This window comes from Ziziphus jujuba, chromosome 3 (assembly GCF_031755915.1).
Source record: "Ziziphus jujuba cultivar Dongzao chromosome 3, ASM3175591v1".
NCBI classification, from domain to species: domain Eukaryota; kingdom Viridiplantae; phylum Streptophyta; class Magnoliopsida; order Rosales; family Rhamnaceae; genus Ziziphus; species Ziziphus jujuba.
This window is the reverse complement of record NC_083381.1, coordinates 14,682,952-14,710,761: the sequence shown is the minus strand read 5'-3', so window position 1 is coordinate 14,710,761 and position 27,810 is coordinate 14,682,952. Positions and strand designations below refer to the sequence as shown.

The following is a 27,810-nucleotide window of genomic DNA, read 5'->3' as shown; positions in this document are numbered from 1 at the left end:
TCTCAGGGTTGAAAACTGAATCCTCCATGGGCTAGTCACGACTTTGAATTCACTCCATGACCTACCATGCTATTAAAATTTTCTGCACGGAATTTACCTTGAGATGGTATTCTAAAATGCTTTGAAAAAGATGGTCCAAATGACAATGACCTTTTGATGTTTAACTCCTTAGCTTTGGGTTGAATAGGAATGTGACCAAAAATTTAACGTATTTCGCTTTCCTATGGCATAAAGGTGATGTGTGTAAAAGTGAGCTATAAAAATATAATGGCCCATTATGCCAACCCTAATCAAGCAATATTTCATTGGGTTGAGTTTTCTTATTACATTTGCAGACTATAAACATATTAGCAGTGATCTCATATCATCGTCTATACAAACATAACAACTGAAGAATCAGATCCAAACAGTCTTGATGATAAGAAACACATATATATCATTGCTACAAGGATTAGATTACGAGGCTGACAACTCCTTCCATCTGCTGCTTGTTAATCTTAAAACTGAGACTTACCGATATTCGATGATCTAGAGCATCTTGCCTCAACAGCCAGTGTCTTGACAGTGTGCCTGCATGGATCGCCTCCAAATACAGGATTTGAAATTTTGATGGAACAGCTACTTCTTCCTAAGCAAGCCTGCATAAGGGTAAAGTTTCAAACTCCATTATATAAAATGTGCAATTGTCATTTCAAATGTACAGGACTATAAGTCATTTCAATTGTCTTAGATAGCAAGAGCCCCAATTCTGCAACCTACCTTGTTTTGTTTAGCCCAATCAACTTAACTCTACCAACATTTAGTTAATAAGTTGCTCGTGAGAGAGAGAGAGGTTTAATTAATCACTGCTCAAGCCAACATGTTCTCCTCCCTTACCAAACCAAACTTCTATTCAAGTTCATTGGTAATTCAAGCTGAGTCTCATACATACATGTCCGAAAAATGACTAAAAAATTGGTAATCACATTACCTCAGAGACTATGGGCAGTGAATTGGGTGCATGGCAATTGCCTCTAGAGAACTTCTGGCAGCTACCTTGAGGAGTTCCATAGCTTGCAAATTTTATGGAGGAAATCATATATCCATCTCGACACCGCAAGTTCATTTCTGGCGTCAAATCGTTTGCTGATAATTTTCCATCAAATGAATCTTGCTTAGGCCACTTTTGGGGAGGAGGATAATGAGATTCTGAGACCTGAGAACAGATGGTTTGTGCTGTACGTAAGTTGACTGAAATCTTAAAAGGGTTCCCTCCAGTTTCCTCAAAGATGACAAGTAAATTATTTGAAGCCTGTAACCACGACCGGGGTACATGATACCTGGATATTGATTAATACAGACTGTTTTAGGCAATAAAATTCATTGCTTATATAAATTACACAAGGGAGAAAACATTTGAATGTATGCTTGTCCGATAATTGAATATTCTTTAAAAGGGAACAAGATTTTTTCAATCTGACAGAATGCCACTCTGAGCTAGTTTCCAGTATATTTGCACATTCCGAGGTAGGACATACCAGGTTTGAGTAGGCTTCCCGCAATTTGTTGTACACTTGTCTGAGTGGTATGCTCCGCGATAATCACAAGTATTTTGACATCCATTATTAGGGGCAACCAGAGTCCAGTATCTTCCAATGTGGTGGCCATTAACCCAAGCCTGGCCTTTTCCCATGCTTCCTAAATCTAAAGCAACTGGATCTGTACCAGGAGGAGCATCAAAGTATGTCTGTTCCAAATGGAAAAAAGAAGGATATGTGTAAATAACGATGAGATTATATTTAAATATGCATTGAGAGTGCAGGTATTTGGATTACCATTTTAAAAGATTAAATATGTAGCAAGCAATAACTACATAGACAGCTCTTTCTGTATGGAAAAGCACTCATTGTAGCTTTTAAATGCATTCCTACCACTCATCTATAAAGCTTATAAAAAACAAGTAACTTGTACTAAAAGGAAATTTGGATAAATTTCTAGGAGACAATCTTTTTCTCATTATTTTAATTCCATTTTTCCATAACTCATTGTTTGGATGAGTTTCCCAACTTCTAATTAGAAGGAGAATGTCACTGGGGCTGCCATCAAATAAAATCATGCCATTAATCATACCCTAATGGCAGTATAATTTCATACAATCAAATAGTGTATCAGTTTGTAACAGAAAAATAGAAGTTACTTTATTTGTGCTCCCAAGTATTTAACTTTTAAGGCCTCAAAAGATTGAAAATCATACTCCCTGCTTCTAATGTCAACTTAAATTATAAATTTTGTTTATTATGAGATAAAAGGAGTGCCAAATAATATGTTAGTCATAAGAAAAAATTTCAAAGAGAACACTTACAGATGTAACATTTAAATTACTTCATAAATTTCTCTCTAAAAAAAAAAAAAAAAAAAAAAATCTTTTTGTTTTGTTACCTTGTACCAGGTAAATATGGAAGGATCAGCATCAAGTGTCAAATCATTCCATCCAGCCTTGTCATTTTCCTCTATGCTGTAAATTTTCAGAAATTCTCCCTGAAGCCCAACCTACAAACATATCAAAACAACAATAAAAAATCCACCTTTATTCCTTTTCTACCTAAAACAGAAGTACACTTTTGAAAAAAATTCTAAATTCTTGTAATGGTGGTGGGGCCGTAAATAAACCATGTGATAGCAATTAGTAATTTACGAAAAACAAAAACAACAAATAAAAACAGAGTCCAATGTCTATCTCTGTTAAATGGCTCAAACCCAAGTATAATCCCCAATTTGTAATGTACCTGATTTGCAAAATCTCTGATAAAAATAACAAACCAAAGGATTGTTTTTCATTATTATTCACCTATCGTCGAAAAGTCTACCCCAAAAAAAAAAAAGTATATACGTATATAAATATATATATATATATATAAAATAAATATATAAGTATGGTTGTAAAAAGAACATTGCTTAGAAAGAAGGGATGCTTCGCACGACGTCGTCAGATAGACCAAATGAAAAATATTACAGAAAAGGGCGACAAAATGCTTTGGGATGGATGGAAGCACGAGCACGGTCGGACCACATGGTGCTGGTCTATGTTTCGAACAACCGCTTCAACTTTTCGAGCCTCTTCGGCCATTTAGCCCCCCTGGATCCGGCCCAAATCCAAGGCCAGGAGGCCACAATGGCACGTGGAACACAGCAAGACCAACATGCCACTGCTCAACTGACCCCCCCAGCGGCTGGCCATACGTAGCAGCCCCATGGCCACAAATTAACAAAACAGGAGCTGAGACGCTGGGCACACGCAAGCGGCAAGCCATAGTCACATTGAACCATAGCAAAGAAGGCTCAGGTCCAATAACCAAGTGAGCTGGCGCGGTCACGGACACGTGGATATAACAATTATCTTGTCTCATTTGTCCCATTGGTTAAAAGGCCCTTAGTCAAATCGGCCCTAGCTAGAAAGGCCCAGGTCCAATGTCCACGTGGCCCACAACTGAGATGGACACATGGACAAGATATGTGTCATGGGTCATAGACCCATGGGCCACAAGACCCATTAACTCATAGCTAAAAGGCCCAGGGCCAAAGTCCACAAGGGCAACAACGTGACAGTTCCTGACAGCTGATCCAACATTAATCTCACACATGTCAATAAATACAGTTGATATTACACATTTCATGACACAAAAGAGCCGAAACATAGCACTCCGTAAAAGTTGGACCAATAAATAACTGACACATGACTAATATGGATACTTGTCTTGGGCCAATTACTCCACAGGCCACATGGCCCAAGGCCAGTAACAAAAACGGCCCAGGCCCAATTTCCACTTAGGCACGACACGTGGCTATTCTTGACAACCGGTATAACAGTAACCTTACACGTCCCAAGACATGACACATAGATACTAGACGTGTCATGACAGGCAAGATTTACTCGTGGCCCTCCGTGGAATCTGAACTAATGAATAGTTGACACATGGTTGATATAGCATGTCGACATGACACGTGTCTACAGTCATAGGCCCATGGGGAACAAGGCCCATCTGCCCGTGGCAAAGAAGATCCAGGGCCATTGTCCACACAGGCAAGACACATGGCATTCCTGACAACTGGTTCAACAATAACCTTACACGTTTCATAATATGACACATAGATATTCCACATGACGTGGGATTTACACGTGGCACTTCAAGGAAACTGGGCCAATAAATAACTGACACATGGTTGACATGAACATGTTGCCATAAGCAGTGACTATGGCAAATAGGCCTACTGGCCCACTGGCCCATTGGCTTGTAGTTGTGAAGACCCAGGCCCAATATCCACGAGGGCAAGATAAGTGGCTCTTCTTAACAAGTGGTCGAACATTAACCTTAAACTGTCAGGTAATGACACATGGTACCACAATGGTTGTAACACGTGTGTTTACACGTGGCTGTCAATGGACTCTGGACTAATGAATAACAAACACGTGGCTGACATAGACATGGAGTCTTGGCCTATGGTGGCCCAAGGTCCATTGGCAGTGTTTCTTGTAGCTAGGAAGGCCCAGGCCCAATACCCACGTGGTCCTTCTTCAAAACTGGTCCAACAGTAGCGGTGCACGTATCTATGAGATGTGGGATCTAGACATAGCATTCCATAGAGTCTCAACGAACAGATTACTGACATTTGCCTAGCCGCACATGTGGCTACGTCATTGGCCCATTAGGCTCTTGGGCCATCTGCCCATTGGCTCGCAACTGAGAAGGCCCAGGCCCAATATCCACGTGGGAAAGACACGTGGCACTTATTGATAACTAGCCAACGGTAACCTTACACGTTTCAAGTGACACAGAGTTAGTATAGGTGTCATGACACATGATTCGCATGTGGCACCACGCGGAATTGGATACTTAACACGTGGCTGGCATGGACACGTCGCCATGACACGTGTCTTGGCCCATTAGACCCATCGGCCACAAGGCCCTTTATCCCATTGACACGTTCCTCAGAAGGCTATGCCCAATTGCTATAATAACCATGTGGGAGGATATGGGGTCATGACACGTGGCTATAACACCTGGCTATGGGCTTGGCCATCGGCGCATGCTCAGAAGGCCGAGGCCGAATCACACGGCGTCGAAATAACAGGCATCATCTGTACAGCTGGTCCAATGGGTACGGACCAGTGGAACGGCACATGTCTCGGCAAGTATAAATTAATCAGAAATGAAATGAATTAATTATGATTCTTGGCTCAAATGAACATGTGGCCAGGCCCACTGCTGTAGTTCCACGTGGTTACTAAACGAAAGTAGGCTCTCAAGCCCGACACGGGTCCCACTTGCTGAAAATGTGAATTTGACCCCTGATTTAAAGCCTGACAGGTAAAGGTTTGAATTGAGTGGAGCTGGCCCTCAATATTTAGCGTTGACCAATGACCCAAACGGTCTTGTTTCGTAGTCTACTTTTGTTCTTCTTACATTCATCATCCAAACGGACCAAATCATTACTAAAATGCACCATATGCAAAGTCCACGTTTTTCTTCAAATTATTTATTTTTACTGTAATCTTCAAATAATGTTTATAGTTATCATTTATGTATTTATTTATTTTATGGAAGCAAATAATGAAATAAAAAAGACTCAAACTTCTCAAATAATTTATTAGACTAGGTACTTTTTGATAATAATTCTTTTTTTGGCTGTAAATGACTATTATAGTAATCACTAATCATTTATGCATATTTAACCTCTTTAATAAGATATTTATGCATATTTATCCAATAAAAATCTCTTTAGTAATATAAAAAATATATGTATAAATAATTTTAAAAAATCCCAAAATACATTTTTTCTGTTTTTCCCTTTTTCCTTTTAAAATATCTTTTTAATTTTTAAAATTTTCTTTTTAACTGCAGCTAGGGCTACATGTAATTTTAAGAAAGGTATCCCTCAACTTTTATATAAGAAAATTTGTAAGAAACATAAAATTCCTATAAGGACTAATTATATAAATCCCTACAAACATAAAAGCACAAAGTAAACAAGTATTTGATCAACCTAAGGAAGTGAATGCGTACCTGGTAGGTCCATAGTGACTTTGACAGGTCTATATCCCCATTTCTAAATCCGGTGAGTTTAATTTGTCCTCTAAACCCTCCCCCATCTCTCTCCATGAAAGCACCATAATTCTGCATTGTCCCATACCATACCAAAGAATATGCAAAATCAGCAAACACCATTCCTTTATAGGAATATAATACAAGAAGTTTTTATAATGTGCCAAATCAAAAGGATTAAAAGAAATACGGATCAACATAATTCATTGAAAAGATGTAAAATCTCTTCATCAACGTTCCATTTCAATTGCAGTCTTAAAAGAAAGGCTAATAATCCTTTCAATCTCTTTACAGCAAAACTTTTGTGGTGCAACTAGACTGATAGAATTGGAAATGCAACAGTGATCGACACGGGCAGATAAAAATATCTTCTGCACAAGCATAATCGGGTTTCCTATGAACCTAGCTCTTTGGACTTATTGGTAACTTATCAGATTATTTATACAGAATTCATATGCTTTTTCTAAACAACTTGATGTAATAAATTCCAAAGTAGAAACCTATTATTGATTGAAATTAGTTCTGTTCTATATTTCATAGCGATGCTTGGCATCAGAAAAGAAGGGAGGATGCTGTTGGTTTGAATGGACCATGGGCAAGGTTTAGTTTTTGACAGCACCAGCAGCAACATTTACGTAAGAGTGTTTAATCTGCTGGATTTTTTTATTTTTTTTTTCGTGAAAATTACTGTTGGATTTTATGAATATATTCCCTTTTCCACTTTAAAAAAGAAATTGTTTTCCGGTTGACCAGATATTTTCTACACACCAAAAAGACGAAGAAAAAAAAAAACAAAAAAAAGATTTCTAGAAGATGAATTCCATCAAACAAAAGGGATCTTTATCCAACAAGTGGTTTCTCTTTTAGGAAAACAATTTTCTTTGGCTTATCTTTCCATAAAAACATGCCTAAATCAATAATCAAATCAAGTTTCATATTTTTAATTTTTTTCCAAGTTCATTTTTTAGCACCATTGTAAATGTATGCTTTACTTGCAAATTGTTTGATACCCAGAAAGTTGAATAAGATGTAAACATTTTAGTTTGGTACTGTATATATTATAACACTTCACTCTCTATGCACTCAAAACTCAGCTTGAAGCCCCCCAAAAAAATACACCTCTTAAATTAGCACAAGTGACAAGCATTTCTCTACCATGAGAAACTTTTGAAAAGAAGACATTTGAATGTTGGTTTGAAAATACTAAAATTTACCTGCAAGCCGACTGTCTCAGATAACAACAGTAGGTCATTGTATCCTTGGTGAAAACGAACAGGCTGGAAAACCTTGACCCAACGACCAACTACACTGCCTTCGTTTTGGAAAACATGAAACCCAGTAAGCAATGAACATAACAGGAGGTAATTATCTACATAACACATATAAAAGGCAACAACCATTTCAATTCTGTTCCATACAGGAGGTTGAAAATGTAATAATGAATGTCTCCCTGTAATGTTCAGTTAACCTCGTTCAAGTGTAAAATGAGAAAATCTGTGGATTTATGGCCCATCCCACATATTTCCATTTTATCCCCTTTTTTTTTTCCCCACATTTATTGTTCATAAGGACCGGTGAAACAGAATAACCTTTCAACAAGCACAAGTTCTTAAAGTATTCAAACAGGATTTATTTTTTTAAGCATGTATTGAAAGCAATATATATTTATCCAAGTCACTAACTCAATGCTACCAAGTTGAGATTAGCTGCATTATATTATAATTCATCAAATTTTCTAACAAAATTTCGGTGCGTAAAGCTAATTTACCTTGAAGTTGGCTATTAACATAAACACGCAGCACATCACGAGTACTATCAATTGTAAGTGCTGGAATACCATGTTCCTCCCAAAATGCAATGTCGTCATCCGAAACAAATATTCTACATTCCATAAGAGCATTAAGCGCTTACTAACAGTCATCATTGGTAAAAATTTTAGAATATACTGCATAAAGAGTAGAAATGATTTCATTCCGGTATGAGAATAGATTACTTGTTGCGATGACATGGCCTTATGCACAGACAACCCAGAGATAGGGACCATAAGGTAAGGGGCATTGATGCATAAGATGCAGGAAAACACTTGAAGGATGTATTGCAAGGTAAGAATAACTGATTGTCAACTCCACCAAAAGGAGTTGCTTAGTGGTAAGTTCCCATTGAAGGAGATTTTAATTTTCAATAATCAGAAAAGAATATGATAATTTCCCAAATGGCTAGGTTGCTGAAAAGGTTTAACATTATTCCAGTTATCTATTCCACAAAAGCGTAGTATTTATCTATACAAACAAAATTCTTTAGAAATAAAACTAAAATAAATAAATGATAAATTGACAGCAAATAACATGGGAAAGAGCACAAAGGCAGAGAGTGAGGGCTTAGAAGACAAGAGGGGTTCTGCATAAGAAAATGTACATCTTATATATGCCAATCATGTTAATTACTATCCCATAGGTAGGATACATGAAAATTGATTACTTAAGGAAAGAGTTATGATACTATCTGATCTGGTTGACATCACATTGAAGAATAATATGTACCTGGTTAAATACCAGAGATAATCAGATACGTCCTTTGTCACGTTCAAATGCTCCAATATACCTTGGGCAGTAAAATTGTTCTCTCCCCAAATACCAACGGGCTCTTTAACAGTCATCCAGGACTTTGTGACATAGGAACCATTATTCTCAGTTATCACTTTTTGCAGAGAATTATTTGATGAAAGAGGCATATCAAACTCCACTGTTTTGATAGAAGTTTGTGCTCCAACCTGCTCAATCACAACAAAGGAAAAAGGAAAATATCACAAGCATGCACTAAAGGTAGAATTGTATGCATTTCCAAAAATAAATCCAAAAAGAAGAAAGGAAGTAGGACAGACCAATGAATTGTAACAATGATAGACCATTTAAGATCAATTTATAAAAAAATTACATAAGATGAGCAGAACTAAAAATAATCTGATATGGAAAGGTCAGATGCAACTGACCTTTTATTCATGATTATAAGCTTGAATTATACTTTAGAAAGCTTCCAGCACTGCTATGATACTGTTAAGTAATATTTCTAACCAAAAATTTTACAATGTTAACAACCTAGAATAGTAAAAACTACATATTTGTCTTCAGCATCAACTTCTAAGATGGCAGCACAATATTTCTTTTTATATCTATATGTTTAGCAAAATTTTCAGGCTTTCAACAAAATTTGAGACAAAAGAAAAATGTTAATGGCTTAGTAATCTAGTTATTGCAGTACAACAACATATTTAATTCACCTGTATCCACATCAAGAGAGAATCCAAATTATTTGAGAAGATTCAAGTGGCTAAATTCCACAAAACAAAGTAACAGTAACCACTAGATCTTCTATCAGTAGGGCTTTCCCAATCAGTATGAGAGTGCAAAATATGATTAATCTAAGCTAAATAACTCTAACCACACTTACCAGTGATGATATTTAGATTTATGATAATTCTACATACTGTTTTCCAGTGAACCAATTTTGGTGCTTCCATAACTGGACTAACAGTGCTAATGGAAAAGTAAATTTCTAACAGTCACAGTTACGTATATCAACTTTCTAAGACAGCTTGTATACTTATTTCGTCAGTGATCTTGAACTATTACTTATTTCCATCAATAATTTCAATGTTTGAGACTTCAAATTCTACAAATGCAGAGGAATAAAACATACCTTGGCAGTGTTGAACACGGTATTCCTGCAATCAGGTAAAATACTCACTGACCACGGTGGTAAATCATATTTTTGGCCCTTGAATGTTACTGTTGTTGTTTTTTGTTCATCTATGTTTGCAAGAAATGCAGAGCAACTGCCTTGGCTTGTATATACATGCGCCTGAATAATAATATAAACACCATAATCTTTGAAGACAAAAGTACAACAAAAAATAGTACAAGTTCCATGTCAGAACAATTTTCAACAGGTATTATACAAGAACAGGGGATAATTCCCATAGTTTGGAAGTATAATTAATTTTCAAAATGATGGTTTGGCAGTCATGCATCTAATAGATTAAAAGCATCTCTAAGTTTGTTGTTTTGATTGCATATGAGTAAATTCTTTCATAATAGCATACATTTGAAGTGAGAAATCATTAGAATTTGCACATGTTATCTGTTTTCATAATAATTAGTGCCTATGGTAATTTCTGTAATTTTTAGTGCTTATTTGGGGAGGAGGAGGAGGAGGAGGAGGAGGAGAAGGAGGGGGTTGGGGGGGAATCATAAAAGAGGATAATAGAAAAAAGAAAAGAAAAAACAGGACTGCTCACTTATCTTTCTGACCAGGAAAGGCAAGTACATTATAAAGGTCCTTCATATGACAGGAATAATAGATAACTAACTTAAGACTATAATTGAGAATTGAAGTATACATGAAACAATTGACAGTACACAATGGTGATCTACCTTTGTGAATTTATGGTCAAGTGGACCAATCTCTATTTAACTCCTCTAAAAAATTTCTAGATCATATCACATTTAAAAATGTAAAAAATTCATGCTAGGACATCAGAGTTTGTAGATGACAATGACTCATCACACATATGAAGAAAATACATATTTCGTTTTATATATCAATTATCACAGACATAATACAAGTAGATATTATGTACTAAATAGTTAAGCAAGAACAAGGACAGACAATAGTTAGCACAAACCTCCTGCTTTGGTCCCAATTTAATATACTGGGGTGAATCAGCTGCAACTAGTGCAGGTTCACAAAGCTTTATAGAAGCATGTAGATCTTTCAGATGCCCCCATTTAGGCTCACTAAGTAGACCTGTAGCAAGAAAACATTTATTTATATTAGACTCAAATGTTAGCATTTAGACTGACCTTTAAATTTTAGGCTACATACAGGAAACATGTTTAAATAAGAAGAAATAATAAAATACAGATAAAAGGAAAAAAGACAAATATAAAAGCCAGTTAATGAATAAGTTTATTTTTTGGAAACAGTGCCATCTACCATATTCATCAATTGGAGCGTCATAGTCATAACTGGTAATGTAGAATGGGCCCCCAGAAGTCCGGCCAAAGTTTGTTCCACCAAAATACTGCAACAACGCAGCAGATTCATCAAGATGCAGCATGCACATATAATCCATGGATCATAAATATGATACTTGATCCAAACAAAATCAATGTGACATTGATAAAATCTGGAGAAACCACACTTTGCACATGTTTTAGTTGTAAATTTTACTTCAAAAGTAATCCACGTTAGACTCTAGTCAACAATTAGAGATGTTTTTGCTGCCACTCTGGGCTAGCCAGTCCCCCCTTATCAGTTCACTGATACTTAAATTCATCTTCTATTACCAAACTTAAATAACAATATCAATAGAGAAATTGATTTTGGCCCCAAAAAAATTATAATGATCACTCCTAAGGAAACCAACATGGCTTTAATCACACAAGTGATGCTACCAAAGAAGTGTATGTAAGAGACATTTATTCTCTCAATACTTTGATACCATGTCGACAGAACTATATCTTGTACATATTTCTCAACCTTAATCACAGCATGTCATCATATAATACCATATAGTAATTCTGAAAGCTCCCTCCACGCTGGAAAAAGCGTGCAACTGCAAATGCAAGATCTTCAACAGGTCTATGAGGTAATCTTCCACCCCATGATGTATACCTACATTATAAAATACAAATAGTTAAGTTACCCATTATAAATAAAAACATACTTATATTTTTTTTTTAAAAGAAAAATAAAAAATACCATTTAACCAAATGAAATAAACAATATTCAACACAAGAAAATAATAATGTCTAAATCATACCATCCATCCCAGTCTTCTGTCCAAATTGTTGGTTTGTTAAAGGAATTTGGTTTGTAGCCATCACAATAGTATCCATTACATGCGTCAATCTGTTTATGAACAAAATAAAACAAAATGGTACCTGTTCTAGTTAGTTTGTACCATCCATAAACTCTCGAGGATTTCACCTCTTTCATTCTCTAGTGCAATTATTCATAAGCATTGATTCTGTAAAACTAAAACACATAAAAATCTGTAGCTAAGACCTTACAATGTTATCCGGAGCATCAGTCTGCTTGCACATTACCCATGGAACTCCAGCGCCAAGGTCTAGAGCCATGTTAGCAGCCCACTTGACATATTCCTTGCCACCTTGGCCAAATGACTTTTCGATATTTCCATACTCATTTTCAATCTGATAAAATTTCTAATCAGTAACAGAACATCTGATTTAAAAGCATATATTTTAAGGAAAAAACTGCTTGATTAAAGATTATATACAACTCAACCCATAGTAATCAAAGTAATCTAACCACCAATGGACTATAAATTACAGGGATGTTAAATCTGCATTTTGTACTCAAATAGACAGACATTTACTACGGACTTGGAATGGGTGATTCTCATTTTATTGTCAGGTTGCACATGTAAGTAACTGAATGACAGTCACAGTTGGAATTGTTGCCTGCAAGTTTTCCAGACCACAGGCGCCCTCATGGTCGTTTGCCAGGAAATATGGGCTTTGGCCTTTCTCCTGCTTATGTCAGATTCCAACCAAACTGGAATAAGAATAACATGTACCACATGCTATAAGATACCACAACTTATAGAGAACCCTTGCCTGCTAAAAATGAGACTTGCTAGTCACTTCCCAATAAAAGCAACGCGGGCTTAGGAGCCATGTAGAACAAGAAAATGATTCTGAATGTAGAACAAGAACATGATTCTGACTCTTAACTTCCAACTCTCACAGTCCAAATGGAGCCTCTTATGCATACAAATAACAAATTCAAGTTCCTAATTTATATTGTTTCAAGTTTAATTTCAGAATTATCTGACAACCTGCAGCATAATAATTGGACCACCCTGCCATGAAAATAGCTTTTCCCCTCGCATCATGTCCACAAGCTTCTTGACAAAACGCTGCATCTCCTCCTGGAAAAAATTGAAGCGACATTAAGATGCTAGTATAGTGATAACAACCAGCTATAGGGTACAAACTAGGCTGCTCAATTTAAGTTCCTTGCTTGTTAGAACAAACAACGGTACTATAGAAACTCCACATCATCAACACCAAAGTAAGATCCTCAATAAAATATGATATTCTGTTATATTCAGGTAGAGAAGCCCTTTATTACTGTATTATACATTCAGCTATATTTCGTTAGAAGAGTGGGAAATGATCTAGACACAATTATAATGTTTCTTTCACATGAGGCGGATTGATATATGTACACACACACAAACACACACACACAATGAAATTTGAACAATCATTAAATTAATATACAATAAAATTAAAAGGCAGTGCACATGTGCAATCCTAGGAGCTAATTAGGTGTATATACCTTGAAAGGGGCATTGTCTGTCCGAAATTCTATGCCAGGAATGTCACGCAACCACACTGGGAAGCCTCTGGAAAATTATAAGGTTCTTATATAATAAGAATCATCAAATAACTAAAAGATAGGCAACTGTTTAACAGTGTTATCATAAAGATAGCATTTATGAATCAGCTATATTGCAAAAACTAAAGTTTATTCAAAGTATGTCAAAGAATGTGATTGTAGGTATAAATTTTGATATGAAGATATCGCAAAAACTAAAATTTCTTCAAAGACAAGGTTTAACTTGTGAGGCTTCTATGGGTAGAACAATATTGTTCACGTATTTATAGGCTTCTACATCCAAGGAATTCAGGGACTTACCTATGCCTTTGACATATTTGAGCTGGAAGGATGTTATGCATTGTAGTTTCAAAGTTATATTTGTGAAGTTACCATCAATACCAAAGTACTGAGAAAGAAAGCAATACCCAAAGTTCCACTCAGCGCATACATATGGACCTATGCGAAGATGGAAATAGAGTCCACTGGACCCCACTAGCTTCACAAATTTGATGATATCATATCTCCCCTCAAAGTTATACTAACAATGAAGTTCAGAAGCAAAGTTAGTAATCTAGCAGAAAAAATATTAACTATATTCAAGAAACGTAAAATGCTACTCAAACTAGTTCAGCAACAAAATAATATCGATGGCACCTGTCCTCTAACTGGTTCATGCCCATTCCAAAATGCATAAGTTTGGATAACATCTACACCACCTTCCTTGCTCTTGGCAATTAAATCAGGCCACATCTGTCATCATGTAAAAGTTTTTAATACATGCTAAAAAAGGGATTAAAGAAAAACTACATGAAAATACAAAAACAATCGTCTAATAAACCATGCTGAGGAAAGCTTCAAGGACTGCTGATCATATGAAACTATTTTTTGCAATATAGAAGTATGATAGCCTACCAAGCCAAGAATTCAAAATGGAAGATTGGAATCTAACCAAAAAGAAAGGAGGAAACTCAATTTAAAAATTAGATTTCTGAAGGTAGGCCAATATACCAATCAATATAACAGCTTAGCCAGTGGTCTGAACTTCAGAGGTCCATTAGTGAACCATGTTAGTTTGTAGAGGAACAAAAACCTAGAGTACCAACCATTACCATAAAACTAAGGTAAATGATTTGAACCAAAATGGAATCTACGGAAAAAGCGAAAGGAGAGACCAAAAATTCGAAATCCTATTAGAAAAAAAAAATTTATTTCCTTTTATCATATGATAGTGATCACATAAAGGGGGCACTGGGCAGTTAAATTCAGTTGTGTTCTGTTTCAGGACCCTCCAGTCATACCAAATGGCAACCTGGCCCATTGCTTGCTCTACCAACCTTTACGCATTAATATATATTCATTCAGGGTGAACTTTCAAAAGAAAAGAATTGACAATAACAGTTTTATATCAACAGATAAGTTCATTCAGATTAAATTAAATCCTGCATAAACAAATGCAATGTTCATAATTATCACAGTAGACTAAGTGTTCCAAAACACATGGTAAACCCAAGACTATATCATATTCTTATGCTGTGCAGCATGCTGGCTTCTCTTTTTATTTGGGTATATTCAAGTTCTAATGCTAATATTAACTAATTTCGACGGAAATTCCATATGTATGGGATTGATCAAACTTCAAAAGCGACCAAATTTTGAAATGCACACTCATAAAAACGGCTGTACATAAAAATATTTGATTTCACTAACAATATAGATTCAACGAAACTTAGACAACCATTAGTCAGCATGAAATTACGGTTCAAAAATAATTATTTTATTAGCAATGGAATTAACCAAACCATATCTTCAACAATTTTCGTTCTTTCACTTCAAAACCATCCAAACAGCGCAAAAAATCCAAAATCCAAACAATAATTCCAATTCCACCTAAAATTTTTCACTTCCTCAGCAAAATTCGAAACACGAAAAAGCTAAGTAGAAAATCAAAAAACCAAGTACCTCAGGAGTGGCGCGAGGGTAATGAATACCGGCGGAGTTGAGCATGCGGCGTTTGCCGTCGATGATCAGAGCTCTGTGATCATAACTGACATTGAACGGCTTGAAAAACTCGGCCGAAACCAGAGAAAAGTGAATTGTCAAACACACAAAGAGACATTGAAGCCATCGCCGAGCTCTCTGAGCCACCGCCATTTTTTAGTTGCTCTCACTTCTCCGTCTGAAACTCTGGAGAGAGAGAGAGAGAGAGACAGAGAAAGAGAAAGACACAGAGTGGAGTTTACGGAGCTCCGGATGAAGCAAACAATTCAAGAAGATAACAAAAATGGAAAATGATTAATTAATTTTTTGAAAATGACGTCGTATCTATCGGGTTCGGGTTGTGGATTGTTACGGTTTATCAGTGTTTTTTTTTCGGGTCGGGTTACAGTTGCGTTTACGTGTCTTCTATTCGCGCCAACCAATGAGGCAATGAGACGCATTCCAAATTTCGAAACCGTTTTTTTTTTTTTCAAAGAAAAAAAACGTTTCGTCCGGTTTTTCGCTTAAGAAAATAATAGTAATAAGATTAGTTTGAGTCAAAATGTATAGTTAAATTTCTTTTTTTTTTTTTTTTTTTGGGTCAAATTAATAATTTCCAATCAATTTCTCACTACGAGATAATATAGATTGCTTATTCTCTGGACAAGATAAAGACTAGATTGCTTTCCTTGTTTTTTTTAAAACCTTTCACACACACCGTATTTCAAAATCTAGGTATTTTCTTTAAAGCAATAAATAAAACAAAAAGTCAACTATCTAGTGGTTGAAAAACCATTGGAAACTACCAGACGGTCACCAACGATCTATTAAAGTCGTCCAAATGCTAATTATTGAGCTTTTTGAGAAGAATAATATGAGCACGTGAAAAAATCCTCACAGGAAGTACTTTGTTCAATCGGTGATTAATAATAATAAAAATGGATATCATATTATGAAATTACTAAATTTGGGTATTAGGTTAGATTTTTAGATATTTAGATTGTTTGAACTTATCAATTGTTTAATTAACTCTAGCACCATTTGTCTTACCCAAAAAAAAAAAAAAAAAAAACTCTAGCACCATTTGGTATCTAAAATTTTAGTAAATCAATTTGAAATTCATAGCATTACTCTAATAAAAATAAAACACCCCTTAATCAACATTATATCATAAATAAAATAATTTTTTAAATGAAAAAGCAATAACTTATAATATTTACATAATCTATATTTAATCTTGATGATTGTCTCATTTTTGTTTTTTGGTAATATCTTAATAGTTTGTTGAATATTTATGCATAAAGAAAATTTGATATAATAAGCAAAGAAAGTCATTTTGGAGACAATATATTTACAACAACGATATAAATTCATATTCTCATATTAAAATAAACAACAAAAAAAAATGTAGTTTGATAGTGCAATGTTTTTCGTTTTTATTTCATTTATTTTATTTTTTATTTAATTCCATGTTTGGTCATTTAGTTCAAATTTTGTTAGTCACTTTAAATTTATATCTATTTGAAATATCTTATAAACTTTAAATATTACTAATAAATACTGAAAGGTTTATAAAAGAGCAATGTATTTTAAAACAGACACTTAGGTGTAAATTACATTCTATTTCATTGTTTATTACGCTAAAGTGTCATTTCACAATTAGTTTTTTTAAAATTTTTTTATATGATTATGTATAAATTATTTATCTCAAATGTAATATTTAACCGTGGTCATAATTTATTTTAGATTTTAATAACCATAATTAAAAAAAAAAACAAACATAATTTGAAATTATGTTGATTACATAAATTTTTTCTCGTTAGTTTAAATGTTTAAAAAATTATAAATATCAACAATATCTTTAAGGTGAACAAATTGTATACATTTAAGTGAAAATAAAAAACAAGAGCCGACACCATTATTAAACAACATCTTAATAGATAAATAAAGGGTATATTATTTTACATTTACGTAATTATTTTTATTTTTTGTTAAGAAAGAGAAGAAGAAGAAGAAGAAGAAAAATTGAAATTGAAAGGGTTAAGCTAACATGGACAGTGAGAAATCGACACTATGAAGGCGGCCCAATAGGAAACTGCACTGAGAAAATCCCTGTTTGTAGTTTAGCATTTGGTGTTTTTTTTTTTTATTGAAAAACAAGAAAGAGAGAGAGAGAGAGAGAGACGCAGTGACGCGGAAGAAGAGGGAGAGAGAGAGAGAGAGAGAGAATTGGGAAAGTGAAGAGGAAAAATGGGTAAAGAAATTGAAAGCAGTCTTGGTCAGAGCACCATAAAGGGTACCACCACCATCACAGATCATCATCATCATCATATCATAAAAGCCTTTTTGTTTTCCAAGCACCGCTTGCCTTTTATAAATACCCACCACCACCACCACACCTCCCTTACCCTTTTGCCTTTCGAACTTCTACAACTATTAAAATATTATTTTCATTAAACAAACTTTGAAATTCTCTTTATTCCTTTATTCATTTCCCTTCTTCTTCTTCGTCTTCTTCTTTGTTGCTGCCGATCGATTTCTTTGATTTGGTTCCTTTCTCTGTCTGTCTCCATGAATCATCAAACAGGTGCTTTTTTTCTTCTTCTTCTTCTTTTTTTTTTTAATAAATTTTTTTGATGGTGTTATTGGTTTTATTTCTTTTGAACCTTTTTGGTTTGACTTTTTGATTTTGATGATAAAGATTCGGTCTTTGATATGCTGGGTTTGGGTTTTTCTGTGGGTTCAAATTTTTTTAAAATTTTTTCTAACCATGTTCTTAGTTTTTGAATCTGTTTTCAGAAACAGATTCAGATGTTTTTGGGTTGTTTTTGGATATTATCATGTTCATATTTGTTGTTGTTGTTGTTGTTGGTTTTTTTTTTTTAATAGCTTTCTTTGTGAGTTTTCAAGCTCAAAAGCCTAATCTTTTGAGATAAAATGTTCCAGTTGAACAAATTGTGTTGCTGATATCCTTTTTTTTTTTTTTTTTTTTTTTTTAACTTGAGTTTCTGTTTTCCTACCCGGGGAAAAGTTCATCTAAATGGCTTTGTTATGTTCTCGTCAACCACAAATAGGGTAGAAATTTGCACCATCGGTTCTTAATATGTCAATTTAATGCTTATCTGTTATTACTTTCCATTTTTTAAATTTTTATTTTAATTTTTTTATCTCATGTTTACCTGTATTTTAGATGAATTTTGATACTATAGCCAAATCTGGGTTTCTTTCGAACATAGTATATGGTTTGACTTAGTACGTACATCATATTCTTATATAGGGATGTTGAACATCGATAACATTGCGTTCTCATGGGAATCAAGCCAGCGTGTAGAAGATGAATTTCAAAATTCTCAAAATGGTAACGTGATAATAGACTTGGACCTCAACCATCCTCCTCTTCTTAACATGGCTAGAGATGTTATACCCACTCCTGAAGTTTGGAGACAATTTCAACCGCAAACTTCAAAGGATTTTGGTGGTGTTGATGATGAAGTTACTATAATCTCTCCAAGGAGATTTGCTGAGGTATGTACCTCTTTTCCTCTTGTGATTCTTTATTTTTGTAGTTACATGCTTATTGACCAATATTTGTATTGTCAGGCAAAGAGCAATTCAAGGAGAAATGTTGAGGTGGTAGATGTGGTTGTCACAGCACCAGAAGTTAATATTGGCCATTCAGGTTCATTAGCATATGCTTCGATTTAATTTTTTGAATGCACTTCTTGACGTTTTGCATGTGGGAACCTGTTCATCACTGAATCAATTGATTCTATATGGTGATAGATTGTAATCATTTCTCTGATTGTTGTGTTCGGGCCCTACTTATGCAATTTCATGCTATCTAGAACCCATTTGATTGCTTTGAATTCTATTGAATGCGTTTACTATTTTTGTTGATCTCTTTATTTTGCAAATAATTGTTTTCCTGCGATGTTAATGGACTTAATTCATGTTTAAGAGACTATTAATATTCCAGTTTATTTAGTTTTACTTCAAATTTGTATATATGCTTTATTCAATACCATTTTTGTCTCTGGTTTTTTTTTTTTCCCCAAAAAAAAAATATTTTAGTAAGTGCTTTTAAAAGTTGGCTGATTTTGAAAACAATATCAAATGGTTTTGTACTTTTGAAACCACTCTCTTCCATCTTCACCTTGATATCTCCTCTTTCTTATCACTTCTTCAAATTTCCAAAAGCAGTTATATAACAAGCTTTATTTTCTTCCCTCACCCAGCCAAAATTAAAATTGGAACTAGTTTCAAGTAATGAAATTGTTCAATAATTCAGTTTCTTGTTCACTTGACTGTCATAAAAGCTAGTAATTATTGTTTCTTGTTGGCAAGTCTTTATGTTATTTCTTATATGGTTTATTAAAAGAATTATGCTACTCTTATACACAATATACCCTGCATGTTTTGTGTTATATGCATGATATGTTATTGCCTATATTTTTGGGCATGCTTCGGTCACGAAGGGTGATTATTGACTTTGTTTGTGTTTTCAATTTTGGCTGATTTTCTATTTGGCTTGCTTCTTTGCTACTTTGACTCATTTGCATCTGTGATTAATTTGTAGATTTGTCAACATCATATCATCTTAACTGCAACAAGCGTAGAAAATTAAAAAATAAAGCAGTTTCGAATTGGGAGAATTACATGAACTCGGACAACAGTTGCAACATTCAGGTCATTCAACTATTCTTTCTTTCTGCTGATCGAGTTTTGTGATCTCTTTGGTATTTTGTGTGTGAGTGTGGGAGGGAGAGAGTGAGAGAGGACAGTTTGCTACTGTGAAAACTTATCAGGTTTGCTTAAGCCTGGAAATTATTGAAATGTTTTGTCATGATTTTCGCACCGTGTACAAAGGTTAAGTTGATATTTGATATATTTTTTTAAATCATGGGAAAAATAGGTCGAAAACAGACAATAGGATTTGAGAGAGGCGATGATCTATTTATGGTTGCAAGGCCTGACTATATATGTTTTTCATTCTTTCTGGAGTAAGAAAGGCAAACTGGTTGAGGTTTAAATCTAATCAAAGAGATTTCTCATTGCAGACAAAGAATGTGAACATTCATCCCAAAACTACACAGAGCTTGCCTGAGCCACCTTCCTTCAATTGTCCAATATGCATGGGCCCACTGAGCGAAGAAACTTCTACCAAGTGTGGTCACATATTCTGCAAGGTGTGCATTGAAGCAGCAATAAAAGTTCAGCACAAGTGCCCGACATGTCGTCGTAAGCTTAAAGTGAAGGACACTATCAGAATCTACCTTAATACCAACTAATAATGAAGCTATAAATCCCATAACAGTAAAGTAAGTTCTTTTCTGAGCTGTCCATCACTATTTTTCTTTTTTTTTTCTTTTTTTCTTTTTTTTGGTCTTAACGCTCTACCTCATGTGCCTACTCTGTCTTGTAAAACATTTCTTTTGCATGTTTCTGAGGTTGGTGTTGAAGATAGAGAGAACTTTTGACTAGACTATTGCTTCTAGTTATTCATCGAGACATATTTCCTTTTATGCAGGCTTTAGGACTCGTTTTGGAGGAAAGTAAAGAACAATGACACAGCAACATTTATGACAAAGGACAATTTGTTTTCGTGACCTCATTTAATTTACAAATTACCAGTGGATCTTCTTGGTGTTGGCCAAGGACTTCTACAACTTAATAGGTTAGCTTGCTTATGTTTTGTCTATACTTAAAATGCATAGGGTTGTTCTAATTGTGGATTTCTGATTTCTCAAATGATTCGTAAACAAAAACATTGTTGGTACTTGAAAAGTTTTCCTTGTGATGTATTCGTTGTTTGTAGCATTTGTTTTGAAGGATTATGGTTAATTAAATTTGTTGATATAAAAGCCAGTTTCTGCTCCCAATTGGGTTATTAATGTAATATGATTCTATCTAATGTTTTTCTTATATTCGAAAATGCACAACACTATCTCGTTTACATTTCTGCCTGAAACAATTTTGTAATTTAGGGATGCTGAATGAGTTATTTTCAATTGAATTGTGAAGAAAAAGAAAAAAGTATTGCTATTTGTCATTATGGGTGATTATCTACCAGATATATGTGGGTTCCCAAAGAGTGGGAAAGGTAAAGGAGCTGTCTGTTACTGTTGGTTTATTTGTAATGCCTAAATTACCAGTAGAATATGATGACTTTAAAGGGACATGTGGTGGGGTTTTCATTGCTCATATTAAGGTACAAAATTGCAAAGGAGTCAAAGATAAGTAAAGTGGTTGACCAAAAAAAAAAAAAAAGGTGGAAGAAACGTAAGTTGAATGGTTTTTTGGCATTATATAATAATATTAAGCATGATTTTAACGTTGCAAAATTTCTTTTACCTTTTCTCGGCAAAAACTATAATAAAATAAAATCTTTTTTTTACCCTTTATTTATTTTCCCACCCGACATTGGAAAAGCAATGAAAATCCCACATCGGCCGCAAAGCTTGCTTGTGAATGGGGGATTTGTTCCTATTGAAGCTTTTGACTTTTGCTTTCCTGTAATGGGACTAGCGCCGCAGAAGAGAGGGCAATATTTTTAAAAATATTTATTTTGAATAATAAAATCTACATATTTTAAACAAACATGTTGAAATAATAATGGTTTTAATATATTAAACTACTAAGCACTTGCTATATAAAAACATCCTCATTTAACTAAATTACTATTCAATGATAAAATAAGAGAATGACTGAATATAATAATATCTACAGAATATAGTAATATATAAACATAAATGTATATATACAATCAAACTGAATATATAAAATCAAAACTATTTTTTTATTGTTCACATTTTTCTAAAATTAAATAGAGAATCCCCACTCTATTAGGGCAGAGCGAGAGGAAAAATTTATCAATTCCTACTCTTCTACCAAGAGAGTTCTACCAACTACACAAACACCAACACAATCTATGCCCCACTACTATTACAAATTTCCCAATTGTGGATGGTATACATTGAATCTCTACCTTGTTATTTGACATTTTTTTTTTATGTATAATTCTAAAATAAAAATTTATTTTAAGAATTATATTTGAGAATTGATAAAATAAAAAAGGGCAAACAGAATATATTATTTTGAAATTAGACCACAAGACCACTATTATAAATTTTTGAAAAGGGAAAAAAATTCATAACATATTATTATTATTATTTTCAATATGAGAGGTTGAATTAATTGATTAAATAGAAACTATTAATGAAAATTGTAAATGGGCCAAAGAAAGCCCAATAAGAATTGGGCTTTAGCAGTCCATTTTTTAAACTCGGCTAAAAAGAACGATTCCAACTGAAAACTCGGTTCATTGCCACTGGTCATATCTCTCTTCCATAGCAAGTGAGAGCGGGAAGGCGGAGAATATGAAGGGAAAGAAAACTAAAGAAAAAAGGGCAATATTTATTTGTAAATCCAAAAAAACACAAACATTGAAACGGAAATCAGACATAAACGTCCAAAACCAAATTCAATAAATTAGCTGTTCTGGGTATTGATTTTGTTGCCAAACAAAGACTCGGCTATTTTATTTTTTTTTTCTTCACTCAACCCCAGTTGTCTTTTTATGTCTTTTTCTTCTTCTTCTTCTTCTTCTTCTCATTCCTTCACATATCAGCCTCTCATTCTCTTTCTCTTTCTCTTTCTTTTACTGTTTTTCTCCGTCATAAGGTATGCTTTTTCTTCTTTTTTATCTTCTTTTTGTTTTGTTTATGTCATTGGCTGTTTTGAATAGTTGGAGTTGCCTGTTTTTCGATTCTTATGTGATTTTCGTTTTTTTTGTTTTTGAGTTTTTGAAGAATTTTGATTCTGGGTTTTTCTCCTTTTTTATTTTTATTTTTTATTTTTTATTTTGGGTATCTGGGTTTGTTTGTGCTGTTGATTTTCCTCTTTTTTAATCTTTTATCTTTTGGGCATATATTCTATGATTTGTTTGTGAGCCAGGTTTGGATTTTTGCAAGCTGATTAAGAAAACAGAAAGGAAGCAATGAAGTTCGCATCTTTTGGGGTTAAAAGATTTTGATTCTGTGAATGTGCATTTTGGGGGTTCTATTTAGAACTTCGATATGATGATATTGTTCAAACCTTCAAAATGACAAAGTTTGAGATTTTCTTTCACACATTTATCCTCAAATGAGATTTTTGATATCAAACAGATGAAGAATCACATTTTAGGGAAGCTTTTCTTCCAATTGTTTATGGAATTGCTCAAATTTTCACCACCTTGTTAATATCTACTTTACTCGAGGTGGTAAAACTTGTGTTTGACTGTTTCCTAATGTAAATTGACTAGATCAAGAATTCAATAATTTTGCAAATAGAGGTTGCCTGAGTTAAATTAAGGTTTCATTAGAATGAAGACAGAAAAATGTTATACTTTTATCAAGACTGGTTTTATCTGACAGACTTCTCTTTTCTTTTTGCTCAACTGTTTTCATGTGCCATTTGGTTTATTTGACCTGGATACTAGTTGTGATTGTATATATTTTTTTCTTATTGTACTATGATGTTAATGCGAATTATATATTGTTTTCGATTCTTTATTTGTATTTTAAACTTATAATAATATTCCTATGCCTTATGTGATGGTTATGGAAATGAAGGTAGAATAAATATGTTAACCTTTCCAATCATTTTCTAAGCAAGCAGATGCATCATTAGGAAAATTTAATAGCGATTTCAGATATCTTAATTCAGTATTATGAAATTGAATCATGAGTAATCTGCTAGTAAATTACTTATATTGCTGGATGTTCAGGACTTCTTGGCTGAGGACTTATAAATCAGGTTATTAGCATGAACGCACAGGGATCAAGTGAACATCAACATGGGAATTTAAGAGATGCTCGGGAAAGAAGGCTGATAACAGATTTCGACCTTAATTATCCACCTCCTGTTGAGGACAGGGGTCCAAGTGGTCCTTCTGAAATACAAACTCAAGAAGGTGGACACTCTCAAGGACAAGCTATAACTGCTGCTGGGTTCGTAGATGATGATGTCGTTATAATATCTCCACAAAAATTTGCAGAAGTAAGAAAATTTTACCATTGAAGCCAATTTAACATTTCATGGAAGAGTCTTTTGAGCTGATTTTTGTTGTCACCTCATTGTTAGGCAAGGAACAATTTTCTGAGAAGTCGTGGAGGGAGAGACAGGCTTACTGAAGTTGAAGAATTTCATCCCAGCCTTACAGGTATGATGTCCTTTTTTCTGCATGCACACCTTATATTTTATAACTGATTTTAAGTATCTGCAATAGCTCACCGTTCTGCATGGAAGACTATTTACTCTGGTAATTTTCATTTTATTTTAATATGTAGGTATATTTGTGAGTTGACACCCAAAAGGCACTGTACACATCTTTGATTTATCCTTTATATTTAACTTACTCTTGATCTCTTTGTTAGTGCTGAATATTATGATTTAGAGAAACTTAAATATTATTGGAGCAACTATAATCAGCCAAACCTTTGCAATTTTAACTTTAGACGCTTAAGTACAGTGTAGGATTAAAATTCACATAGCTTATTGTGATGTAGGACTTTAAGGCTTTTCTATATCATATTCTAAGAAAAATGTTGATTGGTCTTGTAGTAGGATTTAATTGGGGATTGTGGCCCATGCTTTCATTTAGCTTTGTGACCACACCAATATCCTGTTCCTGGAAGAAACTTGTCTTTGAAGTCTAATAATGTGCTTACTGGCTTGCAATTTCCTAAATTTACACCTTTCTTGATTTTCTTGAGTGAGTGCATCTTTTGGTTCTTGAGGAGATTTTTTTAACTTCTTAGGCTTCATTTGATACATGTGCTCTTTGTCTGAACAAAAACTAGGCAAATGCTCTGTGATGAACATCCTGTTAAATTTTTATATGAGTTAGGCAAGAAAATGGTCAAGACAATTATCCTAGGTAACTTATTGACAAGATTGTTAAGCATATCTTTAATATGTGAACTCTAAATCAACATATTATTACTGTAAATAAGTTATTTAAAATCGATTCACGATACCAACATTCAGTTCGGTCTCCTTTTTTTCTTTTCTTGATATAAAGTAGAAAATTTCTTTTTGGAACCAGAAATGTATTAATTTTTTTTTTTTTTTTTTTTTTTTTTGAGGAATGCATTCTTTGATTATTGGAGGCAACTATCAATATTTAACTAGATTTTATGGTGATCTATGAGGATCATTTGGCTCCACTAACAGTTCAGTGCAGAGTGCGATGCATGTTAAATATTGAATTGGCTGTATTATACTGCACAATGTTGCTTAGCATTATTCTACTTGAATTGCAAGCAATTTTCCCACTCAATATGCTGTAATGAAGGAAGTTGCTAGATGTACAAACCAAATTTCAGTTAGTTCTTATGTAAGCTGTTTCTGAATACTTGGAGTGATATTTATTTTTTTTGTGGATTGTTATGAACAGAATTGACAAACTGGTTTATTTCTAACCCCACTCGACAAGACCAACCAGATTGGATGTGGGAGGTTTGCTACGTTGGACTCTTTAACTCAATCCCAGATACTGTAAGAAGCTGTTTCATTATATTTATCATTGCTTGCTTAAGCTGGTTCTATCTTCTAAATTTCTTTCTTGGTGGAGAATGGTGCAACTCATTTTCGATTCAGGCATATCTCCTATCATTTCAAGCTATATACAAACAAGCTATGGACTAGTGTATCCATTTCTGTATCTTCTAGCTTTGATTCTTGCTTACTGTCTTGGAAGTGTATAACACTAACACGTTCTAGCTTGAATCTGCTGATTTTTGGAAGTTTCAGTTTAACCTTTTGGAAATGCTGATTGCAGGCACCTAATTTCCCCACTCGTCCAGAACTGACCCAGATTAATCCCCCTCCTGACACACCTACCTTCACCTGTACAGTCTGCATGGATCAGTTGGTTGAAGAGACATCAACTAAGTGTGGTCATGTTTTCTGCAAGAAGTGCATTAACAAAGTGATAGATACTCAGCACAAATGCCCTACCTGCCGCCGTAAACTTACAAAGCGGGATACCATCAGGATCTACCTTCAGCACCTGCTAAATAATTAGCTCCAAGATCACAAATTTTTTGGTGGAGTTTCTGTGTTTTCAATTGATTTAGATGCTTTCGTTTTCTTGTGCATGAAACTGAAAAAATAAAAAAATAAAAAAATAAAAAAATTGACATATTAGGTATTTTTCTCCAAATTCTTGTTAACCCACCATCTCTTATTTGGTAGAAAACTTAGTTGATACAGATTTGATCTATTATAGGAAACTAGAATAGCTCTCCCTATAGATCATTTACTTGGCTCAACAAATGTACCTTCTGTCTTTTCTTTTGCTTCATAAAGAATTTTTTTTGAGGGCGCATATCCTTGAACATGTGTTAATCACCGAGAAAGTTGAATGTTTTTCTTTGTTTGGTGAATTCACCTGTAACCTTTTTCTTCATTCGGACGCTAAAGTTGTTAATTGATGTTGTCAGGAAAGGAATTGTATTTTATTTTTTATTTTTTATTTTATTTTTCTTTTGATCATTGCTAACTGGTTTGATTTCCTTGTCCAGTTGATTCTTTGCTTGTCGGTTATTCTTCCAGCAATTTATAATGGTTGCTAGATTAAGGCACTTTATTCTTTAAAAAAAAAAACTTGGTTTCTCAAGTTTCAAGTCTTGAAAGAGAATAGTGGTAGCTTTGTGAAATTTGAAGCTCTTAACACCAAGGGAGAGAAGGAATAGTTCTTTTCTTGAATCAGCTATTGTTATTAATATTATTATTATTATTTTTAAGTTTTGAATTTATTTGCTAAATAAATAACATAAAGAGGCAATGCGACCTTGAAAATAAAGGGTAGCAAAATGGAAAATGAAATAAAAGATTGGAAAAATGAAGAAAGTAAAAGTGAAAGAGTATTAGGGATAGCATTGACCATGTCACAATTATGTTTTTATCCCTCTTAATTCTTTTTTGAATTTATTAATTTTATTATTATTATTATTATTTTTTGGTTGCAAATCCCTCATAAAACTAAACATAAATAACTGTGGCCTTTTAGAGACATTCCTCATAATTCTATGGCTCAATTCAAATTTTCCACCTCTATTTTTCTAGGAGATTTCAATTTTATTTGTAAAATATGTCTTTGACATCCTTTTTTATTTCAAATAATGATAAATACACAAATTATCCTTTCAATTTTATCACTTTATAACAGATTTACTTATCAAATTTTAAAAAATACAGATTAAATAGTTTATCAATAATTTCATTTATTAAATTATAATTAGGATTAATTACGCGTGAGTTTCACATGGCATCCCTCAAGTCAAATAGGAAAAATTCC

General features: G+C 33.9%; 3 protein-coding genes across 5 annotated transcripts; 2 read left to right on the top strand and 1 right to left on the bottom strand.

Annotated features, from left to right (window-relative positions):
* Nucleotides 1–255: 255 nt before the first annotated feature.
* On the bottom strand, nt 256–15,749 carry LOC107422299 (beta-galactosidase 9). 2 transcript variants are annotated; one of them, XM_016031730.4, is made up of 19 exons: nt 15,450–15,749; nt 14,145–14,240; nt 13,916–14,028; nt 13,449–13,515; nt 12,943–13,035; nt 12,152–12,295; nt 11,902–11,990; nt 11,648–11,753; nt 11,073–11,160; nt 10,762–10,883; nt 9,777–9,938; nt 8,621–8,850; nt 7,849–7,961; nt 7,295–7,392; nt 6,042–6,152; nt 2,419–2,529; nt 1,518–1,726; nt 971–1,319; nt 256–638 (listed from the first exon to the last, which is right to left on the bottom strand). In XM_016031730.4, exons 1-19 carry the CDS (start codon nt 15,639–15,641, stop codon nt 498–500), a joined length of 2,634 nt encoding a protein of 877 aa, XP_015887216.1. In that variant the 5' UTR covers nt 15,642–15,749; the 3' UTR covers nt 256–497. The 2 variants fall into 2 exon arrangements, with proteins under 2 accessions (XP_015887216.1, XP_024931807.1); XM_025076039.3 differs by lacking the exons at nt 14,145–14,240; nt 15,450–15,749 and having other exon boundaries at nt 13,809–13,929.
* Nucleotides 15,750–17,610: 1,861 nt separating this feature from the next.
* On the top strand, nt 17,611–21,389 carry LOC107422308 (uncharacterized). Of its 2 annotated transcripts, XM_016031743.4 has the most exons (6): nt 17,631–18,054; nt 18,745–18,992; nt 19,068–19,146; nt 20,044–20,153; nt 20,525–20,785; nt 20,995–21,389. In XM_016031743.4, exons 1-5 carry the CDS (start codon nt 18,039–18,041, stop codon nt 20,753–20,755), a joined length of 684 nt encoding a protein of 227 aa, XP_015887229.2. In that variant the 5' UTR covers nt 17,631–18,038; the 3' UTR covers nt 20,756–20,785; nt 20,995–21,389. The 2 variants fall into 2 exon arrangements, with proteins under 2 accessions (XP_048333273.1, XP_015887229.2); XM_048477316.2 differs by lacking the exons at nt 20,044–20,153; nt 20,995–21,389 and having other exon boundaries at nt 17,611–18,054; nt 20,525–20,770.
* A 1,384-nt stretch (nt 21,390–22,773) lies between these two features.
* Nucleotides 22,774–26,976, top strand: LOC107422277 (uncharacterized). Its single transcript, XM_016031706.4, has 5 exons — nt 22,774–23,147; nt 24,235–24,506; nt 24,591–24,669; nt 25,906–26,006; nt 26,290–26,976. The coding sequence occupies exons 2-5, from the start codon at nt 24,273–24,275 to the stop codon at nt 26,533–26,535; spliced, it is 660 nt and encodes a 219-aa protein (XP_015887192.2). The 5' UTR covers nt 22,774–23,147; nt 24,235–24,272; the 3' UTR covers nt 26,536–26,976.
* The last annotated feature ends 834 nt before the right edge of the window (nt 26,977–27,810 follow it).